The 22,981-nt window shown below is 40.5% G+C and overlaps 2 protein-coding genes across 3 annotated transcripts; one reads left to right on the forward strand and one right to left on the reverse strand.

The window, feature by feature from the left end:
- Window positions 1–238: 238 nt before the first annotated feature.
- On the reverse strand, window positions 239–4,430 carry LOC143569589 (uncharacterized). Of its 2 annotated transcripts, XM_077055462.1 has the most exons (17): window positions 4,361–4,430; window positions 4,171–4,254; window positions 3,765–3,919; window positions 3,210–3,323; window positions 2,971–3,036; window positions 2,816–2,899; window positions 2,655–2,741; window positions 2,482–2,573; window positions 2,324–2,384; window positions 2,164–2,223; window positions 2,013–2,073; window positions 1,725–1,832; window positions 1,464–1,582; window positions 1,059–1,130; window positions 915–1,000; window positions 736–832; window positions 239–654 (listed from the first exon to the last, which is right to left on the reverse strand). In XM_077055462.1, the coding sequence occupies exons 1-17, from the start codon at window positions 4,383–4,385 to the stop codon at window positions 523–525; spliced, it is 1,503 nt and encodes a 500-aa protein (XP_076911577.1). In that variant the 5' UTR covers window positions 4,386–4,430; the 3' UTR covers window positions 239–522. The 2 variants fall into 2 exon arrangements, with proteins under 2 accessions (XP_076911577.1, XP_076911578.1); XM_077055463.1 differs by lacking the exon at window positions 4,361–4,430 and having other exon boundaries at window positions 3,210–3,330; window positions 4,171–4,246.
- A 3,555-nt stretch (window positions 4,431–7,985) lies between these two features.
- LOC143569590 (uncharacterized) lies at window positions 7,986–21,811 on the forward strand. Its single transcript, XM_077055464.1, has 3 exons — window positions 7,986–8,161; window positions 19,951–20,332; window positions 21,349–21,811. Exons 2-3 carry the CDS (start codon window positions 20,136–20,138, stop codon window positions 21,680–21,682), a joined length of 531 nt encoding a protein of 176 aa, XP_076911579.1. The 5' UTR covers window positions 7,986–8,161; window positions 19,951–20,135; the 3' UTR covers window positions 21,683–21,811.
- The last annotated feature ends 1,170 nt before the right edge of the window (window positions 21,812–22,981 follow it).

Raw genomic sequence — 22,981 nt, forward strand, 5'->3', positions numbered from 1 at the left:
AGGAGTTCATAACATATTTTTTTTGTTAAAACTTAAATAAATTTTTATGTTTGAAACGAAATATTTTTTTTTAGTGCTCCTAATATATTTGTGAAAAATGAAAAATAGTAATAAATCATATTTGTATAATAAAAGGCTGGGTTTTGAATGTAGATTGTCTTAACTGTTTTCAGTTGAACAAGGCTATTGTCCACAACAAAAATAGTTATGCTTTTCATTGTTCCAACAAAAAATCGCATTTACTTCGTCCAAACCAAACCGACGAACGTTCTTCTTATGATAAACTTCTAATACATTTAGATCAAAATCCTTGCAATAAAGACCATTCCATAACTGAACTAAACCACAATCTTCCTGTACCACCCTTAACCCTTAGATCCTCATTCACAGTTATCCTGTAGCCGCCAACATGTCTAACAACCTCAACTTCAACTCTAGCAGTTAGCTTAGTGAGGGCGCCTGTATCGCTTCAGCCACCTCAGATAGTTTTGACGGTTTTCACTTCCATACAAAATTATTAACTTAAGCGTGACGAATTAGACGCGCTGCGAATGCCCCATCGAGAGAATTCTTGACAGGGCTAGAGAAGTAATAACCCTCTTCTGTCAAAAACTCAGCTGATACGTATCTCTCTACAGAATCTATGCTGTATTCCTGGTATGTTTAAAGTTTTAAATGTATTATAAGTTTTATATTTAATAATAATATAAACATGATAATGAAGGTTGTTAGTACCTGATGCCTGAGAATAAACGCAGCCACCCTCTCTTCATTTTCTTCAGGATCAATTGAACATGTGCTGTATATCAACACACCACCTGCTTTGACCAACCTGCAAACATTTTATGGTCAAACATTTGTCAATATAATAATTTTTTGACAAAAAAAAAAGGTTGTAATGGAGTGTGTCTCACGTGGAAGCGGAATCAAGAAGTTCATCTTGTAAGCTTTTGAGTTCTTCCATATCTTCTGATTTTCTATTCCAGCGCAAGTCTGCTCTCTGTAAAGTACTTCAATTTATGTAATGTTATGCAGGAAGAAAATAGTAAGTTGAATACCTTAGAAAGAACACCAAGTCCTGAACATGGAGCATCCAGCAAAACTTTATCATAGGTTACACAATTATCCTCCTGAGAAAGAAAACAAGATGAATTTGTCAAGAAAGAACAAATTAGTTTGATTGTTCGTTTATGTACATAACTTACACATGTGTAGGTAATATAATGTGTAGTTTACATTACCTACACATAGGTAGCTAAACAGAACATATGTTTAAAAATAAATGAACAAACTAGTTTGATGGTTTTTATGTACACATCCTACTAACGTGTATGTAAGAAGTATAAAACTTAAATAATATGAACCATGGATCAAAAAACTAAATGATTAAGATTTGTTTAGTGTGTAGTGTTCTGGAATAATCATCTTCATTATAATAGGGAGAAATGTTTAAAATTCCTCACCGGAAATGTACGAAGATCAGCATGCACAGTGGTGATGACATCATCAAGTTGCTGCAGTTTGGCTGTCTCTTTGAGGATCCTCAACCGCCCTTTATTTATGTCAATTGCAGTTACCATGCCTAAAGTACATGTAAACATTATATAAAGGATACACTAGAATGATCATTTTACCCTTTCTTTTTAACCTAACTGAGAGGCACTTACTCCCATTCACAAGTCTCTCCTGATTTGATAAAAAAATCAGGTGTATGAATAAGTTACCTTGGCCACTCAAACAGGCTGCCATGAAAAGAGTCTTTCCTCCAGGAGCAGCACAACAGTCGATTATCGTCTCTCCTGGTTGTGGGTCAACAATAGAAACCACCAAACCTGGCTCCAAATTAACAATATACACGCACGCACACATCATCATTAGTTAAGAAAACCAAATAACTCGTATCAACCATTGATCAATTGATGGAAAATATGTTATAAAGTGAAAGTTTGGTTAATTAGTTATAAAGATTGAGGGTAAAACAGGGAAACCAATTATTGAATGAAAATGACAACCTGCACTCTCATCTTGGACAGAACATAAACCTTCTTTTAGTAGTCCATCTTGTATAACACTCTATCACATGCACAAAAGTCACATAAGCAAATCTCATTTCTACACAGGTTTTCATTAATCAAGTAAAGATTATTTTTACAACTGACATACCTGCATTCCCGTCTGGATACGAACAAAATTATCCAAGTGAGGAGAGAGCTCATAAGGTACCTGAAGTTTAACAAAATTTCGTGCAATTTGTTGAAATTTTTTTTTAACTAATACTACGTGTATATAAAATAAATGACATTTGTGAAAAATACAAGGGTACCTTTAATGTTTCAAGTCGTGAAACGAGCTCTGACCGTGTAAAACCTTTTCCTCTATTAGCCCTATAATAAGCTAACAACAGTTTGTAAGAAATGATAACATGGCCATTTAAATTAATAATAAAAAATAAAAGAGAGAGAGATAAGTTTCAACTGAAACCTCAAACTAAAACTAGGATCACTATTATTCCACATCATCAACTTAATAGCTTCTTCACATCCCAAGTATTTCATCCAACGCCTCACCATCCACTAACAATAGTTTTTGATATGTCAACTATTTTAAAAAGTTAAACAAAACGATAAATTAAATTTCAGGTCAACCAAACTTACAACTGGATGAGAATGAAGAATAGCAAGAGCACGTGCTTGTGCACGATCATCACCCTCCACTTGAGGTGAAGGAAGCGAATTAGTTTCCTTCATATCCATAAAATATAATAATTATTAAAAAAACGTCCTTGTATTATTACAGGCTGAAACTAGGGTTAAACCTTAAGCAAAATGAGCTTTCTAAGAATCCCATTGACCATGTTACCCGCACCCGGTCTAAGTGAAACTTTTGCAAGTTGCACATTCTGCAGTTACACATACAATTAGACAAATTGCAATAAACACTTTATTATTCCAAATTAGATTATAATATTACCTCGTCCACAACAGCATATGAGGGGACCTTCATCTTTACTATCTCATAGAATCCAATCCGAAGAATCTACAAACAAAATTTTGCATAATTCTGAAGTTGGGTTTTTTTTCTTTCTTTTTAAAAAAAATATATATATAAAGAAGGATACTTATGCTACTTGGAGCAGTTTTCAAGCTAGGATCTAGAAAAGTTATTTAAAACATATTTTTAAGCTACTATAAAGCGGAAGCATGCTGTACCTGTAATAAGAGAGGCTCCATATGACTAAATGTGTTTGGATCATGACACAAGGACAAAATCAAATAGTCAAGATATTTTCTCCAACGAATTGTACCCCCAACAATGTCGGTTACCTGCACGCTAAATGGATTTAACAGGTCATATAGAAAAAAAATCAAAGATATGAATTAATATACAAGTTACATGAAATTATAAATATAATATTAACATCTCAAAGTACTTAATCTTTCAAGAACACAGTTTTTAACAGTTCAAATTTCCATGGTTCCACCCTCTTCTACCCCCAAAAAGTTATAACTTATTGTAAATCAAAATTTGAGTCAAATATTATTACTAATTACATTATTTAAACAGGAAAATATTTTAAAAATGATTTATGACAATGTTAAGTTGTTTGATCAACTTGGCCCGTTGGTTATAACCTAAACCAACCCATTCATAAGTAAACGGGTCAAAATAATTACAAGATTCAGTTAAACATGTAGTCAGTTATGCATTGCAGATATAGTACAAACTAACTAAGGATATAGAAAAGTTTAGAGTAAAAGAAAGACCAATCTGAGATCTCTATCATCCAAATCTCTAGTGCAAAACCCGAGAGTTCTTTCAACATATCCCATCTCGTTATCACCGGACCCCTTCCCTTTTTCGTTTAAAAGGTCCGCAAAGGCACCACCGAACTCAATACGCATTAATCTCACTGCGGACACTGCGTAATCATAAGGAAATTGCATGAATGTTTAACCGAAAAATAAAATCATGGGTGGTGGTAAAGAAGTTAGATTATGAGTATAATAGTTATAGTTTGTTTATTAGTGTTGTTTTTTTTTTCAAAAAAACAAAAGCCATTTGAGGCATTACAATTATATTAATCAAAGTTGTAATTTTGAATCCATCCATTTTGCAGGCAGGCAGGCAGGCACAAGTAAGTAAGAAAGAAAGAAAGAAAGAAAGTTTGACCAGCTCTGTGAGGTGAAATATCGAGATTAAGCTTGTGGGTTTTGGGTTCTTGATGAACAGGAGGACCTCCTATACAAACAAAATGTATTCAATCAACCTAAAACCATTATAATTTAAATAAATAAGAAGACACGGTCTGTAGAAAAATGAAGATTACAACAACTACCGTTCCTCCTGTAACTAGTAGTAGTAGTAGTAGTAGCTGATTTACTCATCCACTTCTTCTCTGTCGAACAACATACCTGGAGGATGGAACTGGAAGCCAATTGAATCATTGTAACTGTGTAAGTAAAACCAACAACACAGCAGATAGATAGATAGATAGATAGATATATCATAGATAGATAGATATTTTGGGACGTTTATGCGTGATTTCATGGATAAATTTTGTGAATATAAGTAATTTTGTACGTTAAGTTTGATTATTGTATTCTATTCTTTATATATATTAGTCAAATTATTCTATAAAAAGAAATGAAAATGAGAATGATTTGAATTTGAAGCCACACAAAAAAATCTCTAAAAAATAAATAAAATAAATAAATTATAACTCAAAATATAATAAAAAAACAAAAAAAAGTAAAACAAAAATGTTTCCACCATCTTTCTCGTCTCATTAAAGAAAACCACAATGGTAAGTGAAAAAAGTCGTGTCTTTTTGTTTATCATTGTGTTTTGTATTTATTTTCTTCATTGATTGTGTCTTTTTTCTTTAACACTGTTTCTTTTTTTCTTTATATTATGTTATATTACTCAACATTGTGCTATATTTTGTTCACCATTGTGTTATATTTTGCAATTCATTGTGTCTTTTTTTAGTTATAATTGTGTATTTTGTTCATTTCGTCATTGTGTCTTTGATCTCACCATTGTGTCTTTTCGTCAAATTTTTTTTGTATTTTTTATTTTTTTTGAACATGAATTATGACGGAAACATTTTAGTTTTTTTAGTTTTTTCGTATTTATTTATATTTTGAGTTATGATTTTTTTATTGTTTTTTATAAATTTATTTTTAATGGGTTTTTTATGTGGTCACAAATCATTCTCACACTTATCATTTTTGTCTCCCTTTATATTTTAACTTTACCATTATATATATATAAACTCACTCCATCCGCATGTTACTAATTAACCGAAGTGTTACAGGGAATATGTAGTATGGAGTTATTTTTTTAACGGTCAACGAAATTTTATTAAATAAAACCAAACAAAACATACAAAGAAAAGAAAATTGCGCCTCACGGCCCAAAAACTGCCAGCCACCAGAAAGAAACCCCCACCCAACAACCCAACCCAATTACCAAAAAATCCGCATTAATCGCCCCGTGAAACAACCGACCCCTGATCTACTTTTGACCCAAAAATAACTAAGGGATTTCATCATCATCATCGTACTCAGTATATCCCACCAATAGCAAAGCTATGGTAGGGTCTGAGGAGGGTAAGATGTAGACAGCCTTACCTCTACCCCATGGGGATAGAGAGGCTGCTTCCGGTGAGACCCCCGGCTCTATACTAGTTTTGCATCAAGCCTTGGATATAAGGCACATAGCACTCAATCATCGGGACGCTGGCTGATTGGTGCATGTACCCTTGTCTTTCGACTATCAACGCCACCACATGTTGCCTGATTAACCTTCCATCACTTTTAACGTTATTTTCACGAGATTAGTAAAATAACGTCAAAATTAGTGCAATTTTACTTTTGCCCACCCGAGGGTTCACACATATATACATTATATGCACGCACCGCAAGCAGGGCACAACTAAGGGATTTAATATTTCTAAATATACCGGCCATGCAGTCGGCTTGTCGTTGAACACTATTTCATTTCTTGCCTTCCACAAATACCAAATCTCAATTAAACTCATTGCATGGAACGCCTTCGTCTTTTTCTTGAGAAACCTATAAAACAAATAAAGATCCAACATGTCACAAACCGTAAAAACAATGATAATCGGAGCCTTACACCATAGCAAACCCAACCGCCACACAAATTGAGCCAAAACACATTATACAAAAAAAAAAAGTGTTTGATTGTCTCCTCCGCCTCCCCGCTAACCAAAACTGGAAGATGGAGTAGTAGAGTACCGATATTACTTTTTACTAAATTAATCAAAACTAGAAGTCTCTCCTTCTAATCTTTTCAAACTAAGATACACATCTTATTTTGGACCCAGTTCTCTAAAGGTACTGTCACCACCCCTACCAAGACCACAATTTGGCATAGTTGTAGAAGCTGTCTCAACTCATCCGCATCTGAAAACCGTACGAGGCGTTCTAGACCAATTCGACAAACCGCAAATTACATCATCTACTGTGCAAAGGCGAGGTTTTCTATTGTAAATTGCCATGTGTGCTAAACCTTACCCTCCATATTCCTTTAAAGCAATAATAATTCGTCGTTTTCAAGCGACCCAATAAATAAATGGGACAATTTCCAAAATAGTCTAAATGAAGAGAGAGAAGACCATAATAGTGAAAAAGTGATTAAAATTCCCAAAGTAGTCCACACAAACTCATCGGCAACGTGACATTTGTACTCGTGATGTGAGATTTGTAAACCACTCATAGATTGACACGTGTAAATGAACGTGAAAGTTTCAACGAAATCAGTCTTCGCCGAGAGTTTTCAACCCAAAATCATTTTCTCAGAAATTCATCTCCTCCGACGCATTTCAGGTGATTTTCATTTTTTATATTTTTTTTGCATGAAAAGAAGAGTTGTAAAAAAAGATGGATTTTGTTGCAAATTATTTAAATTCAATGGTTTTTATATGAAAGTTATCTTTTTTTGCATAAAAATAATAGACGTATATAAAACTTTTTTGAAAATCATATCCACCACCCACCGCCATCATCAACCACCACCACCCACCGTCATCATCCACCACCACCACCGCCATTATTGAGAAATTATCGTTTTTTAAACTTTTTTGAAAATCATCTAACAAGACTAAATTTATTGGAAATCAGTCTTCGCCGAGAGTTTTCAACCCAAAATCATTTTCTCAGAAATTCATATCCTCCGACGCATTTCAGGTGAATTTCATTTTTTATTTTTTTTTTGCATAAAAAGAAGAGTTGTAAAAAAAGATGGATTTTGTTGCAAATTATTTAAATTCGATGGTTTTTATATGAAAGTTATCTTTTTTTGCATAAAAAGAATAGATGTATATAAAACTTTTTTGAAAATCATATCCAACACCCACCACCACCCCACCGCCACCATCAACCACCACCACCACCCACTACCACCACCACCCACCATCATCATCATCCACCACCACCCACCACCACCACCACCACCACCCACCGCCATTATTGAGAAATTATCATTTTTTAAACTTTTTTAAAAATCATCTAACAAGACTAAATTTATTGGAAAAGTATCGTTTTTTTTGCAACTTTTTTGAAATTTCTCGTAGGAGACGAAATTCACCTGAAATACGTCGGAGGAGATGAATTTCTGAGAAAATGATTTTGGGTTGAAAACTCTCGGCGAAGACAGATTTCGTTGAAACTGTCACGTTCCTTTACATGTGTCAGATTATGATTGGCTACTCAAATCTCACATCACGAATACCAATGTCACATTGCAGATAAATTTATATAAACTACTTTGAGAATTTTAATCAGACTAATATGCTCTTCTCTCTAACTATTTTTAGAATTATCCCTAAATAAATAAACAAACAAACCCCTCTTGTGATTCATTTATAGTTTTTCTAAAAATCAAATAAATAAGCCCCTCTTGTCATTCATTTCGCAGTGTACTTTGAAGAAAGACCCAATTGGTGTGTTATCTTCGATCGATGTTGATAATGTTGTCCGCTCCGTCTGTGGTTGTTAATCGTCAAACAGATTTCTTCAAACTTCACACTCCGATCACTCTTCAATCTTCATATTCATATTCATATCCGCATAAACCACCACTTAGGGTTTCGTCTCACGACGTTCAATTCGATCAAAGAAGTAGCTCCACTCAGGTACCAACCACTACTTCCATCATTTTATCTAAAATACAAATACGATACATTTATTATTATTATTCTAAAGGGGTATGCACCCGCCTTAACATCGAGCGGGGCGGGTCAACCCACAAGATATAGACAAGAGGCTTGAAATCAGGATGTCATGAAGACACAAAGCCAAAACCTATGCGCGTGACGCATATCACATATGCTCACGCATCACATATGCTCGCGCATCACATATACTCACGCATATCACATCTGCGCATGGCGCATATCACATATGCTCACGCATATTACATATGCTTACGCATACCACATGCTCATGCATATCACATCTGCGCATGAAACATCTGCGCGGGAGAATAAAGAGGACCTTGCGCATCCCCGGGATAGGCGCATAAAGGACAACACAACAAATGAGACAATAGTCTAATCCAAATCAGGATAAGGACAACCATGATTGTACTCATCAGACAACCTTCCAGAAGGTATCTTTTAAGGAATAAAGAATGTGCTGATGTTGACAGCTGCCATTGAAGGGTGGACAACACAGCAAAACCATGTGCCACCACGTGATGGCACATGGGTCAGGTAAAATACCTTGGTCAGAGATTAATCAATGAAAAAGCACCAGGTGTCCTAAGTACACGTGGCGCGAAGCAATAGGAGGAGGCCAAAAAGGCCCTAATTGGGTCTAAGCCCAATCATTGGAAACCCTAATACTATAAATACTACACCACCTCCACAGTTGAGGTCAAGCAAGAAAATACATTCTAAGTCCTTATTCATTTTCACATTCTTATCATCTTCTCCTGCAATATCTTATTCTCACACCGGAGGGTTACCCCAAAGAGAACCCCTCTGTCCCTTTCTGAGGGGTAAGTTCACGGTGCTGTTCGTTTTGTAGGTGGAAGAACTCGTATCTCGGAAAACCATCGGTGATATAGCACACTCTTACCCGAGGAACGTAGATCGAATACAAGTAAGTCGATTCACGCTTCTTCATTGGCGCCATCACCTGTTACAACGGCAACAAAACCACTATTTCATCAGTTCTCTCTGAAAACCTTCACCATGGTTTCCGGTGTTCGAAACAATGATCAAGTTCTGGAGGATAATGAGCTTGAGGATGTTAATTAGGGACATCAGGTTCTGAGGGCGCCGCGTGACACTGCGCGCACCACCAGTAGCCATCCCTTCAACACAACACCTCATAGCCAGACTGAAACTCCTCCAGACGATCTCACGTTCCAAAATCTGACTGGTGCAAAACAAAAAGGACCAATGGGTCCGGAAGTTGAAACCAATGACCCTAAAGAATGGCTCATAAACGAACAACGACGTTTAATGGACAAATACAATGAGCTGGTAAAACACAAAAAGTTAGCCGACTTAACACAAACGCTCGCATTTGATAAACAAACCATTCAGGGAACAACAAAAAAGGCGCGCGCGCCGGAAGACGGTCATTCTGTTCATACCGAACACGCTGATATTAGTGATGAGGAAGAGGTGCACAACATGAGGAAGACGCGGGATACTCATGCAGGAGGTTCGCAGCTTCGCGCACACATAAACATAGCACCTGGAGCCAAAGCTGATATGGATCTATACACACCATACAACCCACAAGCGAAAGGGCAAGTGGACGTAACCACACCATATAGGCCAGCCATCTTGGTAAAAGATTCAAAATTCACTGAGCGCATTGCGAAGGCTCCCATTCAACACAAAACCAAGATGCCAAGTGGTTTAGGCAAGTACGATGGTACAACAGATCCAGATGATTTCTTACAAGGTTTTTACAACACTGGAAACCTAGAAAGCTGGACGATGACAACATGGTGTCACATGTTTGCTCGCTGCCTCACGGGCGCAGCGCGTGTCTGGTTCGAAAGCTTGCCAACAGGACAAATCGATGGGTTCGAAGAGCTATTGGAAAAGTTCCAGGCTCACTTTGTACAGCAGCGCAGACACACGCGCGACCCCGATGACATCATGCACTGCGTGCGCAGGAATGATGAAACCATTGAAGACTACATAAATCGCTTCAATCAGGAATCTCTTGCAATCGGAGGCATCACTGAACAACTCTTGCGTGTGGCCTTTATACAAGGTGCGCGCAGTGATCAACTCCGCAGAGCTCTCGTGAGCAGAGAAGGCATGCCAACCACTTGGGCTAAGCTTATGGAAGCATCGCGAGTCTTCGCACGAAATGAAAAACAAATTGCCCAAGACAGAGCAAGAGATAGAGGGCATCAAACAGAAGCACCACGCAACAATGAAAGGAGGGGCAAACAAAACTCTGTATGGTCCAGGTTGCAACAAACCAATTATTCTCCCGCAGAAAAGCAAGCGCTACAAAGTTCACCCCAGCCCCAAAAAGACATTCTTAATCGCGGAGAGGGTGACAAGAAGGAAGGCGGCAGAGAGCATAATAGACCTCTACCAAGAATATGGACTCCCCTCACCAAAACGCCTTCGCAAGTGTTAAGCACAGAGAATGTCTAGTTTAAAAGCCCCAGGCCATTACTCCATAAAGGACCACCAAACAGTGGCAAATATTGTGAGTTTCACAAATCCACAGGGCACAACACCGATGCATGCCACCATTTGAAGGATGCGATCGAAAAAGATGTGAAATCAGGTAAGTTGGCTCACCTAGTAAAAAACCCAAGACCAGAAAACGAACAACCAGACGGAGCCTCGGCCAGTAAAAAATTCAAAAGAATCTGTGTAGCCGAAGGAGGAAGGCAAGGGCAAAGATCGAGGAAGAGAAGCGCGCAAATCCAAGGGGATTGGCGCGAGCAACAAGTAATCTTTCCAAGAATCAGAGGAGGCCCGTCTAGCAGCAGTCCTCTAGTCATCACTGCACACATCACTCATTATGAGGTGTCAAGAGTCCTGGTGGACACTGGTAGTGAGTCGGACATCATGTATGAGCAATGTTTCAGGAAGTTGGATCCAGAAGACCAAGCAAGGCTCTAAGTTGTGAGTGCACCAATCTCAGGTGTCTCAAACGAAATTATTCACCCCCTAGGTCAGATACAATTCGAACTAACTATGGGGGATGAGAAGCACAAGCGAGCTGAAATTGTCAACTTCCTGGTCTTGCCCACCACTTCATGCCATAGTATGATCTTGGGTAGAGGAACGATTGCCCAATTCAACGCCATACCATCACCAGCACATGGCGCGTTGGGGTTCCCAACACCAACGGGAGTAACATTTGTGTATCGAGACCATTTATGCGCAGTAACAAGTATACCTCGAGAAGGGAGAATGAAGCTTCCAGTGGCAGACAACGCGCCAGAGGAATGGATTCTCAACCCGAAATTCCCAGAACAAACAATCACAATCGGAGCTACGATATCATATGACACAAGGATGAGAATGAAAGATTGCTCACAACGTATACGTCAGTCTTCGCATGGCAATATTCTGACATGACTGGGGTTCCGCGAGACCTGGCGCAGCACTCTCTCAGCACATTCAAGTCTGTAGAGCCAATTGCTCAAAAGAAAAGAGTCATAGGAGACGAGAAGGCAAAGGCCATGAATGAGCAAGTAGAAGATCTATTGCGCGCGAATATCATTCGCCCAATACGATACCAAACATGGGTAGCCAATCCTGTAATGGTAAAGAAGAGCAATGGGTCATGGAGAATGTGCATTGATTTCAAGGACCTCAACAAAGCGTGTCCAAAAGATTGTTACCCCCTCTCAAACATTGACGCGAAGGTGGACTCTGTGGCGCCATTTAAGCTCAAATGCTTCCTGGATGCCTATAAGGGCAATCACCAAATTCAAATGGCACCACAGGATGAAGACAAGACTGCTTTCAAGACTGACAAGGGTGTTTTCTGTTACACAAAAATGCCCTTTGGTTTGAAGAATGCAGGAGCCACTTACCAGAGACTCATGGACGCAGTTTTCAACGAGCAAATTGGAAAAAACTTAGAAGTCTACGTGGATGATTTGGTGATTAAAAGCAGGGAGGAAAAACAAATGCTCGAAGACATTGAAGAAACCCTTCGGCGCCTAAAGGAAGTAAACATGAAGCTCAACCCGAGCAAATGCACATTCGGCGTGGAAGAAGGGAAATTTCTTGGCGTAATGGTCACCAAGGATGGTTTCAAGGTGAACCCAGAGAAGGTGGAGGCTATCCTCGACATGCCCTCACCATCCACCATGAAGGAAGTTCAAAAGTTGAATGGTAGATTGGTATCAAGTAACAGGTTCCTAGCGAACCATGCAAGCAAATCTACCCCATTCATTAACACATTGAGAAATTGCTTAAAGAAAAGCCAATTCAAGTGGACGCCTGAGGCCGAGCAAGCTTTCAGTGAGATAAAAGAATGTCTGATAAATCTGTCTGCGCTCACAGCTCCACTACCTGGCGAAACTCTAACGTTGTACCTGTCAGCAGGAGAGCGCGCCATTGGCGCAGTATTGTTGGTGGATCGCAAAGGAATCCAAACACCAATCTATTATATAAGTCGGGTGCTGACAGATCCTGACACGCGCTACACCATCATAGAAAAGTTAGTTTTATCACTAACGCATGCGTCGCGCAAGCTTCACAGATATTTCAATGGTCATCCTATTGAAGTCCTGACTGATTACAACATCCAGCAAGTCTTGCGACGTCCCGTACTCTCAGGAAGGCTGAAAAAATGGGCGCTGGAATTAGGGGAGCACACAATCACCTATAAGCCTCGCCCAGCAATCAAGGGACAAGTCTTAGCTGATTTCATCGCAGAAATCCCTGAAGGAAAAGTCGAAGAGGCTCAGCGCGAAGTAGACCCTCCGCAAGCCAATAATGAAGAAAACGTTTGGAGATTATTCACTGATGGGGCTTCAAACAACGAAGGGTCCGGCGCAGGCCTCAAAGTGGTGGACCCAGAAAATCATGAGTATACCTACGCAATCAGGTTGGATTTCAAGAGTACCAACAATGAAGCTGAGTATGAAGCCCTGCTGGCTGGTTTGCGCATCGCAAGCAAGTTCGGAGTCAAAAAGCTAGAGGCTCATGTAGATTCATACCTGGTAGCAGCACAAGTCAATGGCCTTTATGATGCCAAGGAGAACACCATGCCTCTGTATCTAGAGCAGGCGAAAAAACTCACCGAACAATTTGACTCTTTCAGAATCATACACATTCCGCGCAGTGAAAATAAGTCTGCCGACGCGCTGAGCAAGATGGCATCAACCAGCTTCGATCATTTTGGCAAAGATGTCAGGGTGGAAGTAATGAGCAACCCGTCGGTGGGAGCGAAGTCTGTCCTTGTAATTCATACAACACCTTCATCATGGATAACTCCAATAATGGAATTCTTGAGGGAGGGAAAGGTACCAGACGATCGCGCACAGGCGAGGAAGATAAGGCACAAGTCGCAGAACTACGAACTGCTTGATGGTACGTTATATCGACGCTCTTATCTTGGACCGCTCATGAAATGCCTAGACGCTGAGGAAGCAAGCTATGTGATCAGAGAGATACACGAAGGAATCTGTGGAATACATGCTGGCCCGCGCATGGTGGTTGCCAAGGCAATGAACACAGGTTACTATTGGCCAGGCATGTACTTGGACGCGTTAAAAGAGATCCAAAAATGCAAAGCGTGTCAGAGCTATGCGCCAAACACCATGCGGCCAAAGAACAACTTGATTCCGGTGACCTCTGCATGGCCTTTCCACAAATGGGCAATCGATATTGTGGGTTCCTTACCACAAGCGCCGGGGCGAGTAAAGTTTTTGGTAGTGGCAGTAGACTATTTCACAAAATGGGTTGAAGCCAAGCCACTAGCAAAAATCACAGCCGAGGCAATGAAACAATTTATTTGGAGCCACATCATATGCCGTTTTGGCCTGCCCATGGAAATTGTGAGCGACAATGGCAAACAATTCACTGACAGGAAGATATCCAGTTGGCTCAAGGAATTGCGCATCAACCAAGTCTTCACTTCAGTATACCACCCTCAAGGGAATGGCCAAGTGGAACGCGTTAACGAGTTTTAACTCAAACGTTAGGGCCTTAGCCCAATAATGTGAGCCTTAGCTCAGGGCCTTAGCCCAATAATATGAGCCTTAGCTCAAATTACTCACAACATCCATCCTACATGCTGCGCAGCTGGACCATAAAAGTACCTAAGCACAACTAAGGCAAAGCACATGCCAAAGCATAGTTGTTAAGGTCTCAGGTCGGGGCCGCGCATGGGATTATAATGGATATCAGAGTAACACATACTGACACGTAAAGGCTAAAAAACTCATTCATAATTCCCTATAATAAATGCGCGATAACGTCGCGCAAAAGAGGAATAATGAAATGCCAAGGCACGTGTCAGCATATTCAAAATATCGAAAAATAACTTGAAATATGACAACTGTTAAGGATTAAGTAAAAATAATTTCCTTACAACCTTGTTCAAGTTTCAATGTGTAAGCATACGTTATATTCAACAAGCACACGCATACAATATAAAGAGATGAATTGGGAATGCGCAAGATGCGAATAAGGGAAAAACAAAATTTCATTCCAAAACATAGAAGTTTACAAATTTACAAATGATGAGGTAAAAACTACAAACACAAAAAAAAAAAAAAAAAAAAAAACAAGAAGGGCTTTTCAAATCTCTATATCAATATCAACCTCTTCATCGTCCTCATCATTACTTCCTCCCTCAACATATGGCGCAGCCCGCTCCTCGTCATCTCCAAACTTACCATAATCAAGCTGTTCGTCTTGAATGGAGTCGTCTTCTATCACGATAGTGTCAGGAGTAGGTCTTTTGGCCACGCCAGAGCCGCTGGCAAAGGTAGCATTGCCCGCGCCATCATCACTGCCACCAGTCCCTTCGCATTCATCAAGTAATTTCTTTAACGCGCCAAGATCGGGCTGCTCGGCAAGTGCGGCTATCTGCAAGTCACAAAGAACAATATGAGTACAAAAGATTATAAAAATAAGTCAAGTAAACTCATTAAAGTTAAAATACCTGCTCAATGATGGGAATTGGAGTATTCAAGTACTTCTCCCCCACCTCAGCCATGTCAGCGCAGACAGCGTCGAGCTGATAAGGGTAGTCGGATGGATTCTTCTTTAGCATGCCATATTCATAACCATCCTTAAACCCTTCAGCCCGACCCACCAAGCGCGACGCTGCATTACAATCCATCACAAGGGTCTGAAACTCGTCTGAGTATTTCATCGCATAAGCGCAACGAGTCACACCCTGTGAAATTAGCCATTGACGGTCCTGCGCGAGGGAAGAAGCAGACGTCTCAAGAGAAGGAATCTGAGAGTTTAACAACTCAACAGTTCCCTTGGCTTGTTTTAGCTCTTCTTTGTCAGACGCTGCTGCCGCCAAGGCTTCATTCTTTTCCGCTCGCGCAGCATCGAGCTCTTTCTTCAGGCGCGCAACCTCACCCTCCAATAAAGATTTGTCAGTATTAGCCTACGCAATAGTTCGGTCACGCGCCTCTGCTTCCAACTCCAAATCACGCGCTCGAAGCGCGTACTTGGCCGCATCTGCCTCTGCTGCTTGCAGCTTCTCCCGCGCAGCTTGCAGCTCAAGCCCGCGCTTCACAAAAGCAGCGTTGGCACTTGCCCGGTTCTCGCTAAGTTCTGCTTGGAGTTTCTCAGCCCTCTCTCGGGCATCAGAAAGATTCCTAGCAGAAACCTTAGCCTCTTGCTTGGCCTCCACAAGGGCATCACGCACTTTTATATAATCATTGCGAAGCTCTTGGGAGGCAGCAAAGAACGCAGACCCAGCAAAAAGGTGGTCATTAAGCAAGTCCACGCGAGCGCGGTCCTCTTGAAACCTCCTTTCAGCTGGAGGAACATAATGAGCCCAGAAGTCTTCACATACGCCCATGGATTGGAATGAGCTCTCTTCAGTGATATTCCAGCTCGGGCGGTATATGTGATCGGCTTCCTGCAAACACAAAGCAACGCAAAGAAACGTTTTAGTTATCTAAACACCAATTTGGAAGTCTACACAGCGGAGCAAAACAAACTTATACCTGAGGAGAATCGACGGAAAGATTAGCGCCAGCTGATGAGCTCCTGCCTGCCCCACGAGAAGAAGGCTGCGCCACGAAATCTCGTGGGGCTATAGGGCTTGCGCGGCCACCATCAGAACCTTCAGAATTAACCTCCTCATCATCCTCTAGAACAGGTCTCTTCTCCTGCGACTTGGAAGAATCAAAAATAGTCTCACGAGGAGGGCTGCGCGCAGGAGGAGGTGAGGGAGATCTTGACGCTGTTAGAGTAGCGCGAAAAATAGTCTCCTGCTCCTTAGTGATCCCAATGAGGGGAGATTCAGTACTTGTGGGAGCAGGAGCAGAACTAGCGGCGCCAGCGCTAGTGGTACCACCAGCAGCTTGTGTGCCAGCTATAATCCCTATGAAAAAACCAACAAGGAGAAATGATTCATGACTTGAACCAAAGAAAAAAATCAGACAATCAAGGCGCAATAAATACCTTGGCGCACTGCAGTCCGCGAATTAAATATCGCCATGAAGTCCATTTTCCCCCTTTTCGAGGGTAAAACAGGGGACTTCAAAACAACCTTCGGCGTAGCCTCGGCACCTTGCTGCGCCTGAGGTTGAGCCACCAACGTTGCTGGCTCTACAAACATTTGAGTGAACAAAGCTTCATTAATAACTCTATCGGAATCACGCTCATAAAATCACAAAATATAAACAAAGTATACCTGTTGGAGAAGACGGAACAGCAGGCGCAGCGCCGCTTCCCTCGTCCGCCGCGCGAAGAGATGAGGTGGCAGCACCATACCTCGTGTGGACTGGAGGATTGTCCACACCTCGAGGCAAGGAAGACGAGGAAAACTTGGATGTAAAACCCTTGGTTTTCTCAAGTCCCTTCGCTTGAGTAGGAGGAAGATTCTGGGCAACAGAGGCATCATCTTTTTTCTGTTTTTTACTGGCCCCTGCGCCAGTTTTGCCTTTAGCCTTGCGCTTGAGTTGTGGCGCTTCAGCTTCTTCCTCCTCCACTTCCTCTTCCACAAGCTCCAACTCATAATTAGCGAGCGCATCTACAATACGCGCAACAGAAATGTTAAAACCAAATTTGGTATTCTAAGGACCTAAGCACAAATACAAAGGCTTACCAGGCGCATCGCCGTCAAAACAAAATCCTAAATCGACAGGGATGAACATATCATCAAAGCGATCAGGGAAGGCAACTTCCCCAGCGCTCAGCGCGACAGAGCCACCTTCTGTATGCTCATCATAGGCGGCGTGGATGTATTCCTTGCTTACTGCATAAAACAAGACAAGTGATATCAACTAAGTGAATTATACTCGCGCAGAATTAATGCAATGAACAAACAACCCACCTAGGCCATCAACATGGATGACAGGCTCAGTCGCGCTGTCAGTCCACCTCTTGCTCATACCAACCCCCACCAGCGCTTCCTCGCAAATTTTCCTGGCGGGGGATGGTTCAGCAGATAACTTCTTAACCCATGCGCCCGTTGGGTTCTTAAGGACATTGTCAACCGCGGGCGCATAAGTGATCGCGCGCATAGTCATGCGAATTGGGATAACACTAGCCTTGATATAAAAGAATTTTTCAGCCCAGTCATGAAGGCTTTTAAAAGAAACAGTGCAGCACTTAACCTTCTGACTGCGCGATGTGAATGAGAACCAAGAATCTTGAATTTTCGGCTTATAAAAATATTGAAAGCGCCGAGGGGTGGGCTCCTCGCGCTGAGCTTTGCACATGAACTCAAAATGAGTCATGCGCACCAATCCACAGGGATGAACTTGGGATATGTGAATCCCATAAAACTGAAGGAGCGCACCTATAAACCTTGTCATCGGAAGACGAAGGTTACAGTGAGTAAAAAATGAGAATATAGAGAGATATAGCCGGCAGGAGGATCCGCCGCCGTCTGCCCGGCTGCCGGGAGCAGACAACCATACTCAGGGAGAAAACCCTGAGAAGCAATGAGACTATCAAGATCAGGTTGTTTCAACTTGCAGGGAATCTCATCCCATCTCTTAACCGTTTTGTTCTTCCCTCCTTCCTCCGACGAGGCCTCGGCAACCCTAGTACCCTTGCCGGTCTTCTTTAAAGTAGACATAACCACAGATTTTACACGGTGTTTACTAGAGGAAATTGTGGTGTCTGGGTTATCAGACATACAATTGCAAATCGAACAATATGGTCACTGTGAGGACTGAAATCTGGAAGCAAAGATAAAGGCTCTTAATCGGAATTGAAGAAGCAAAAGCTCTGAAAATGACAATGGAGATGAAGAAAAAACCGTTCAACGGGTTTGGTTTTATAGGCCCAGGGGAGAGAAAGAGAAGCAAGTAATAATCAGATCTACGCTCACGCGCCCCCACGCGCAGGCGTAGGCCAACATAAGCGCGACACGTGTTCCTGACACTGTATGAGGAGACGTGAAAGGCAACTGTAGCACCTCGAGCACACGAAAGGTCTGACACATAACGTCTCCATCTCTGATGCACCTCGAGCACGCGAAAGGTCTGACACGTAACGTCTCCATCAATGATGCATGTCAGCACCAACCAACCACATGCATTGACGATTCGTTCTAACCTAAGGGATAGAATTTCGCGCAACGCACATATGAGAAATGAAAAAGAAAAGACAAACCCTATTAAAAAAGCAAACTATTAAGTCTAATATCTATCTTACCTCGCTCGCGCGAGACAAGACACACATTAGACTGGGGGGGCTTGAAGGGGTATGCACCCGCCTTAACATCGAGCGGGGCGGGTCAACCCACAAGATATAGACAAGAGGCTTGAAATCAGGATGTCATGAAGACACAAAGCCAAAACTTATGCGCGTGACGCATATCACATATGCTCACGCATCACATATGCTCGCGCATCACATATGCTCGCGCATCACATATGCTCACGCATATCACATCTGCGCATGGCGCATATCACATATGCTCACGCATATTACATATGCTTACGCATACCACATGCTCATGCATATCACATCTGCGCATGAAACATCTGCGCGGGAGAATAAAGAGGACCTTGCGCATCCCCGGGATAGGCGCATAAAGGACAACACAACAAATGAGACAATAGTCTAATCCAAATAGAGATAAGGACAACCATGATTGTACTCATCAGACAACCTTCCAGAAGGTATCTTTTAAGGAATAAAGAATGTGCTGATGTTGACAGCTGCCAATGAAGGGTGGACAACTCAGCAAAACCCATGTGATGGCACATGGGTCAGGTAAAATACCTTGGTCAGAGATTAATCAATGAAAAAGCACCAGGTGTCCTAAGTACACGTGGCGCGAAGCAATAGGAGGAGGCCAAAAAGGCCCTAATTGGGTCTAAGCCCAATCATTGGAAACCCTAATACTATAAATACTACACCACCTCCACATTTGAGGTCAAGCAAGAAAATACATTCTAAGTCCTTATTCATTTTCACATTTTTATCATCTTCTCCTGCAATATATTATTCTCACACCGGAGGGTTACCCCAAAGAGGACCCCTCTGTCCCTTTCTGAGGTGTAAGTTCACGGTGCTGTTCGTTTTGTAGGTGGAAGAACTCGTATCTCGAAAAACCATCGGTGATATAGCACACTCATACCCGAGGAACGTAGATCGAATACAAGTAAGTCGATTCACGCTTCTTCATATTCACTTCCCCTAACTGCATCATTTAACTTGATCATTCATAGTTATGAAACATTTACTTGATATGTATAAGAGACATTCCACTTTTGCTTTTTCGGAATTGTCATTGGTTTAATGCTTGTGCATACATCAAGGTCAAGAAGGAGATACAATTATGCTATGACCTAATACAAACACTTGGCAGAGGAGTCGTCTACTTGGGCCCCGCAAGAATGGGCCCCGGGCACCCACATTACATCCAAACACAAGGCTTGGAAAGAGAGGCAGGACCTTTCAACACATATGCAATATAATTTTGCTTTTTTAATTTTTAATCTTGATGTTATTGAAGGTGGCGAACCTGTTGGGCTGTACTTCATGGTCAGGGGCGGGACCGGGGCTCATGGATGCTGCCACTCAAGGTGCTCTTGAAGCTGGAAAGCCGGTTGGTGGGTTCAAGATTGCTAAAGAAGCTAATGAATGGACATCAACTAATTCCCATCCTTATCTTCCTTCACATACTTACCTTACATGCAGGTGAATAATAGTTTGTTTGTTGTGTCTAGGGGTGGCGATTGCGTCGGGTTGGTGGGTTGAATTGTTGAAACCAAACACGACCCCGTGTTTTGTTTGTGTCAAAGATATTAACCCTAATCTGTTAAAACTGTAGTGTGACTTGAGCTTGACCTGTTTAATCCCTTTATCTGAACCGGTTGCGATGAAGTTGTAAACGTGTTGAGTGGGTTACAATAAATGGAGAAAACGGGTGGTAAACAGATTGACTTAGTTAATGAAACGGTTTAAACATATCAACCCGAACACGGCCCATATTTTTGTTTGTGCAATAGTCATTAGCCCTAATCTGTTAAAAACTTATATGGATGTAACCTGAAGACTACATGTTTAGCACCTTTATCTGAACTGGTTGCCACCAAGTTGTACATATGTTAAGCGGGCCATAAATGGGTTTGCGGGTTGCAATAAATGGAGAAAAGGGTGGTATTATGGTAAACAAGTTGGCAACTCGACCTGTTTAATTTAAGGATTTAAACAGTTCAACCCGAACACGATCGTTTTATTAAACATGTCGACCCAAATACGACCCTTTTAATTAAACAAGTCAGTAAGTCACCACGAATACGGCCCGTTTAATAAAATAGGTTGACTCACGACACATTTAGTTAAATAGGTTGGCCTGAACACAAACCGTTTACCCAAACACGACCCGTTTAGTTAAACAAGTCACTCTGAACATGAACCGTATAATAGAACAGGCCGACCAATTTTATTACACGGGTATAAAAGGTTGTACCGAACACGGAACGTGTAACTAAACAGGTATCCGAACATGCCAATATTAATTAAGCAGGTCAACCCGAACATGTCCTGTTTGAATAAACAAACCGACCCAAACACTACACATGTAATGACCCGAACACGACCAGTTTATTAAACTAGTTAAATTTGACAAGCCAAAACCTGAATACTTTCATGTCGTGCAACCACTGTTCATTTCGTCCACAATGACTGAACTAAACGGACCGTGTGTGTAGGTTCTTTTCTGCACGAAAGCACGGGTTAGTTGATGCTGCAGTTAGAGCTAGTAATCAGGACAAGACTGGTGTCATAGTTTTGCCAGGAGGGATTGGAACCTTAGACGAGGCTTTCGAGATTCTTGCATTGATTCAATTAGAGAGAATCGGTTCAGCACTCCCGGTCCCGTTTATTTTGATGAATTATGATTCTTTCTATTCAAAGCTCCTAGAGTTTTTAGATGTATGTGAAGATTGGGGGACTGTTTCTAAAGGAGAGGTTTCATCACTTTGGAAAGTATGCAACAATAATTCAGAAGCACTGGCCTATCTTGCACAATTTTATGATTGTTAAACAAACCTTAATTGTCACTCTTTTTGTTGTTACAATTCAATGTTGGTTGGGCATAATTTAATTGATGAGGTTTTCTGAATATGTTGACTGGTTCCACAACACATGCTGCCATCTTTTTGTTATAAAAACTGATTAATTTAAGTTATACTATATGCTTCTATAAAAATTGGGTAATTTTGCCTTTTGGTTTAAATTTTTTTGCTTCTTGTGAAGAGAAGTCCTTGTTGATTGAGTATTTGAAGGTTGGAATGTTGGATACAAGTTATCTTTTTGAGAATCCGATAGGTAACGGGGAGATTTATTTATTAAACTATCTATATCGTTTTTTTATTATATGAGAGAACACAATTGGATATGTTATTAAGAAATCATGTTTTGTTATATTTTTGTTTTTGTGAAATTTAATTAAGAAATAATAAAAGTCGTTTTTACTAGACAACTTTGTTTTATTAACACACTAGCTTTTGAACACGTGTATTACTCGCGATTTGTTAAATTATAAAAATAAATAAGCTAGGTTCGTTGTTTGAAAGAAAGATACAAAATTAAAGGTAAAAAATAAATGAAATAAAGAATATCCGTTATTTCAATTGTAATTCTCAAAATAATTCTTATGACTGAAGTTGCATATATCTTGTCATACCATATAATAAATCTAAAAACTTCCTCAACGATAATAAAACTGAGCTACTACAAATGCAAGGTCCTCTACAAACCTTTAAGACAATTTTCCTCCCCAAGTTATATACATTGTGAATAAGCATATAAAAGAAAATTATAGTTAGGACTGTTTAAAGGGTAAGACCTGACCCTTTTACCTAATACCCTACCCGGACCCTTTACCCTTTTAGGAAGAAACTTGGACCCGAGACCCTACTCTCTAACCAATAAAAGGGTCGGGTATAAATAAGGGTTTCAAGGGTCCAACCCTTTACCTTTTAAGACAGTAATCACATCTCCTTTTTTCTGCATTTTCAAATTGCATATCTCATAAATGACTTTAATATATGAATCATAAAAAAATTATACTTTCATTTAATAACATAGTAAAATTTAACTTCGAAAGTTATCAATCATTTGAATTGATGCAAGCAATATTCACATTCAAAAATTACTTGTAGAGAACAATTCAATGATTTTCATATATATGTTTCCATTCAGTAGTATGACCCTTTATTTTTAATTTTCTTAGTAGTTGGAAATTTCTGATAAATCATATATAAAATACATACCTCTCATAAATTTTATAATAATCGTGAATCTGATGTATATCTATCTAGTAAAAGGGTCAAGGGTTTG

Source organism: Bidens hawaiensis, unplaced genomic scaffold, assembly GCF_021521415.1.
Source record: "Bidens hawaiensis isolate Kalapana, Puna unplaced genomic scaffold, B.hawaiensis_p1.1 tig00024620_1, whole genome shotgun sequence".
Taxonomy (NCBI): domain Eukaryota; kingdom Viridiplantae; phylum Streptophyta; class Magnoliopsida; order Asterales; family Asteraceae; genus Bidens; species Bidens hawaiensis.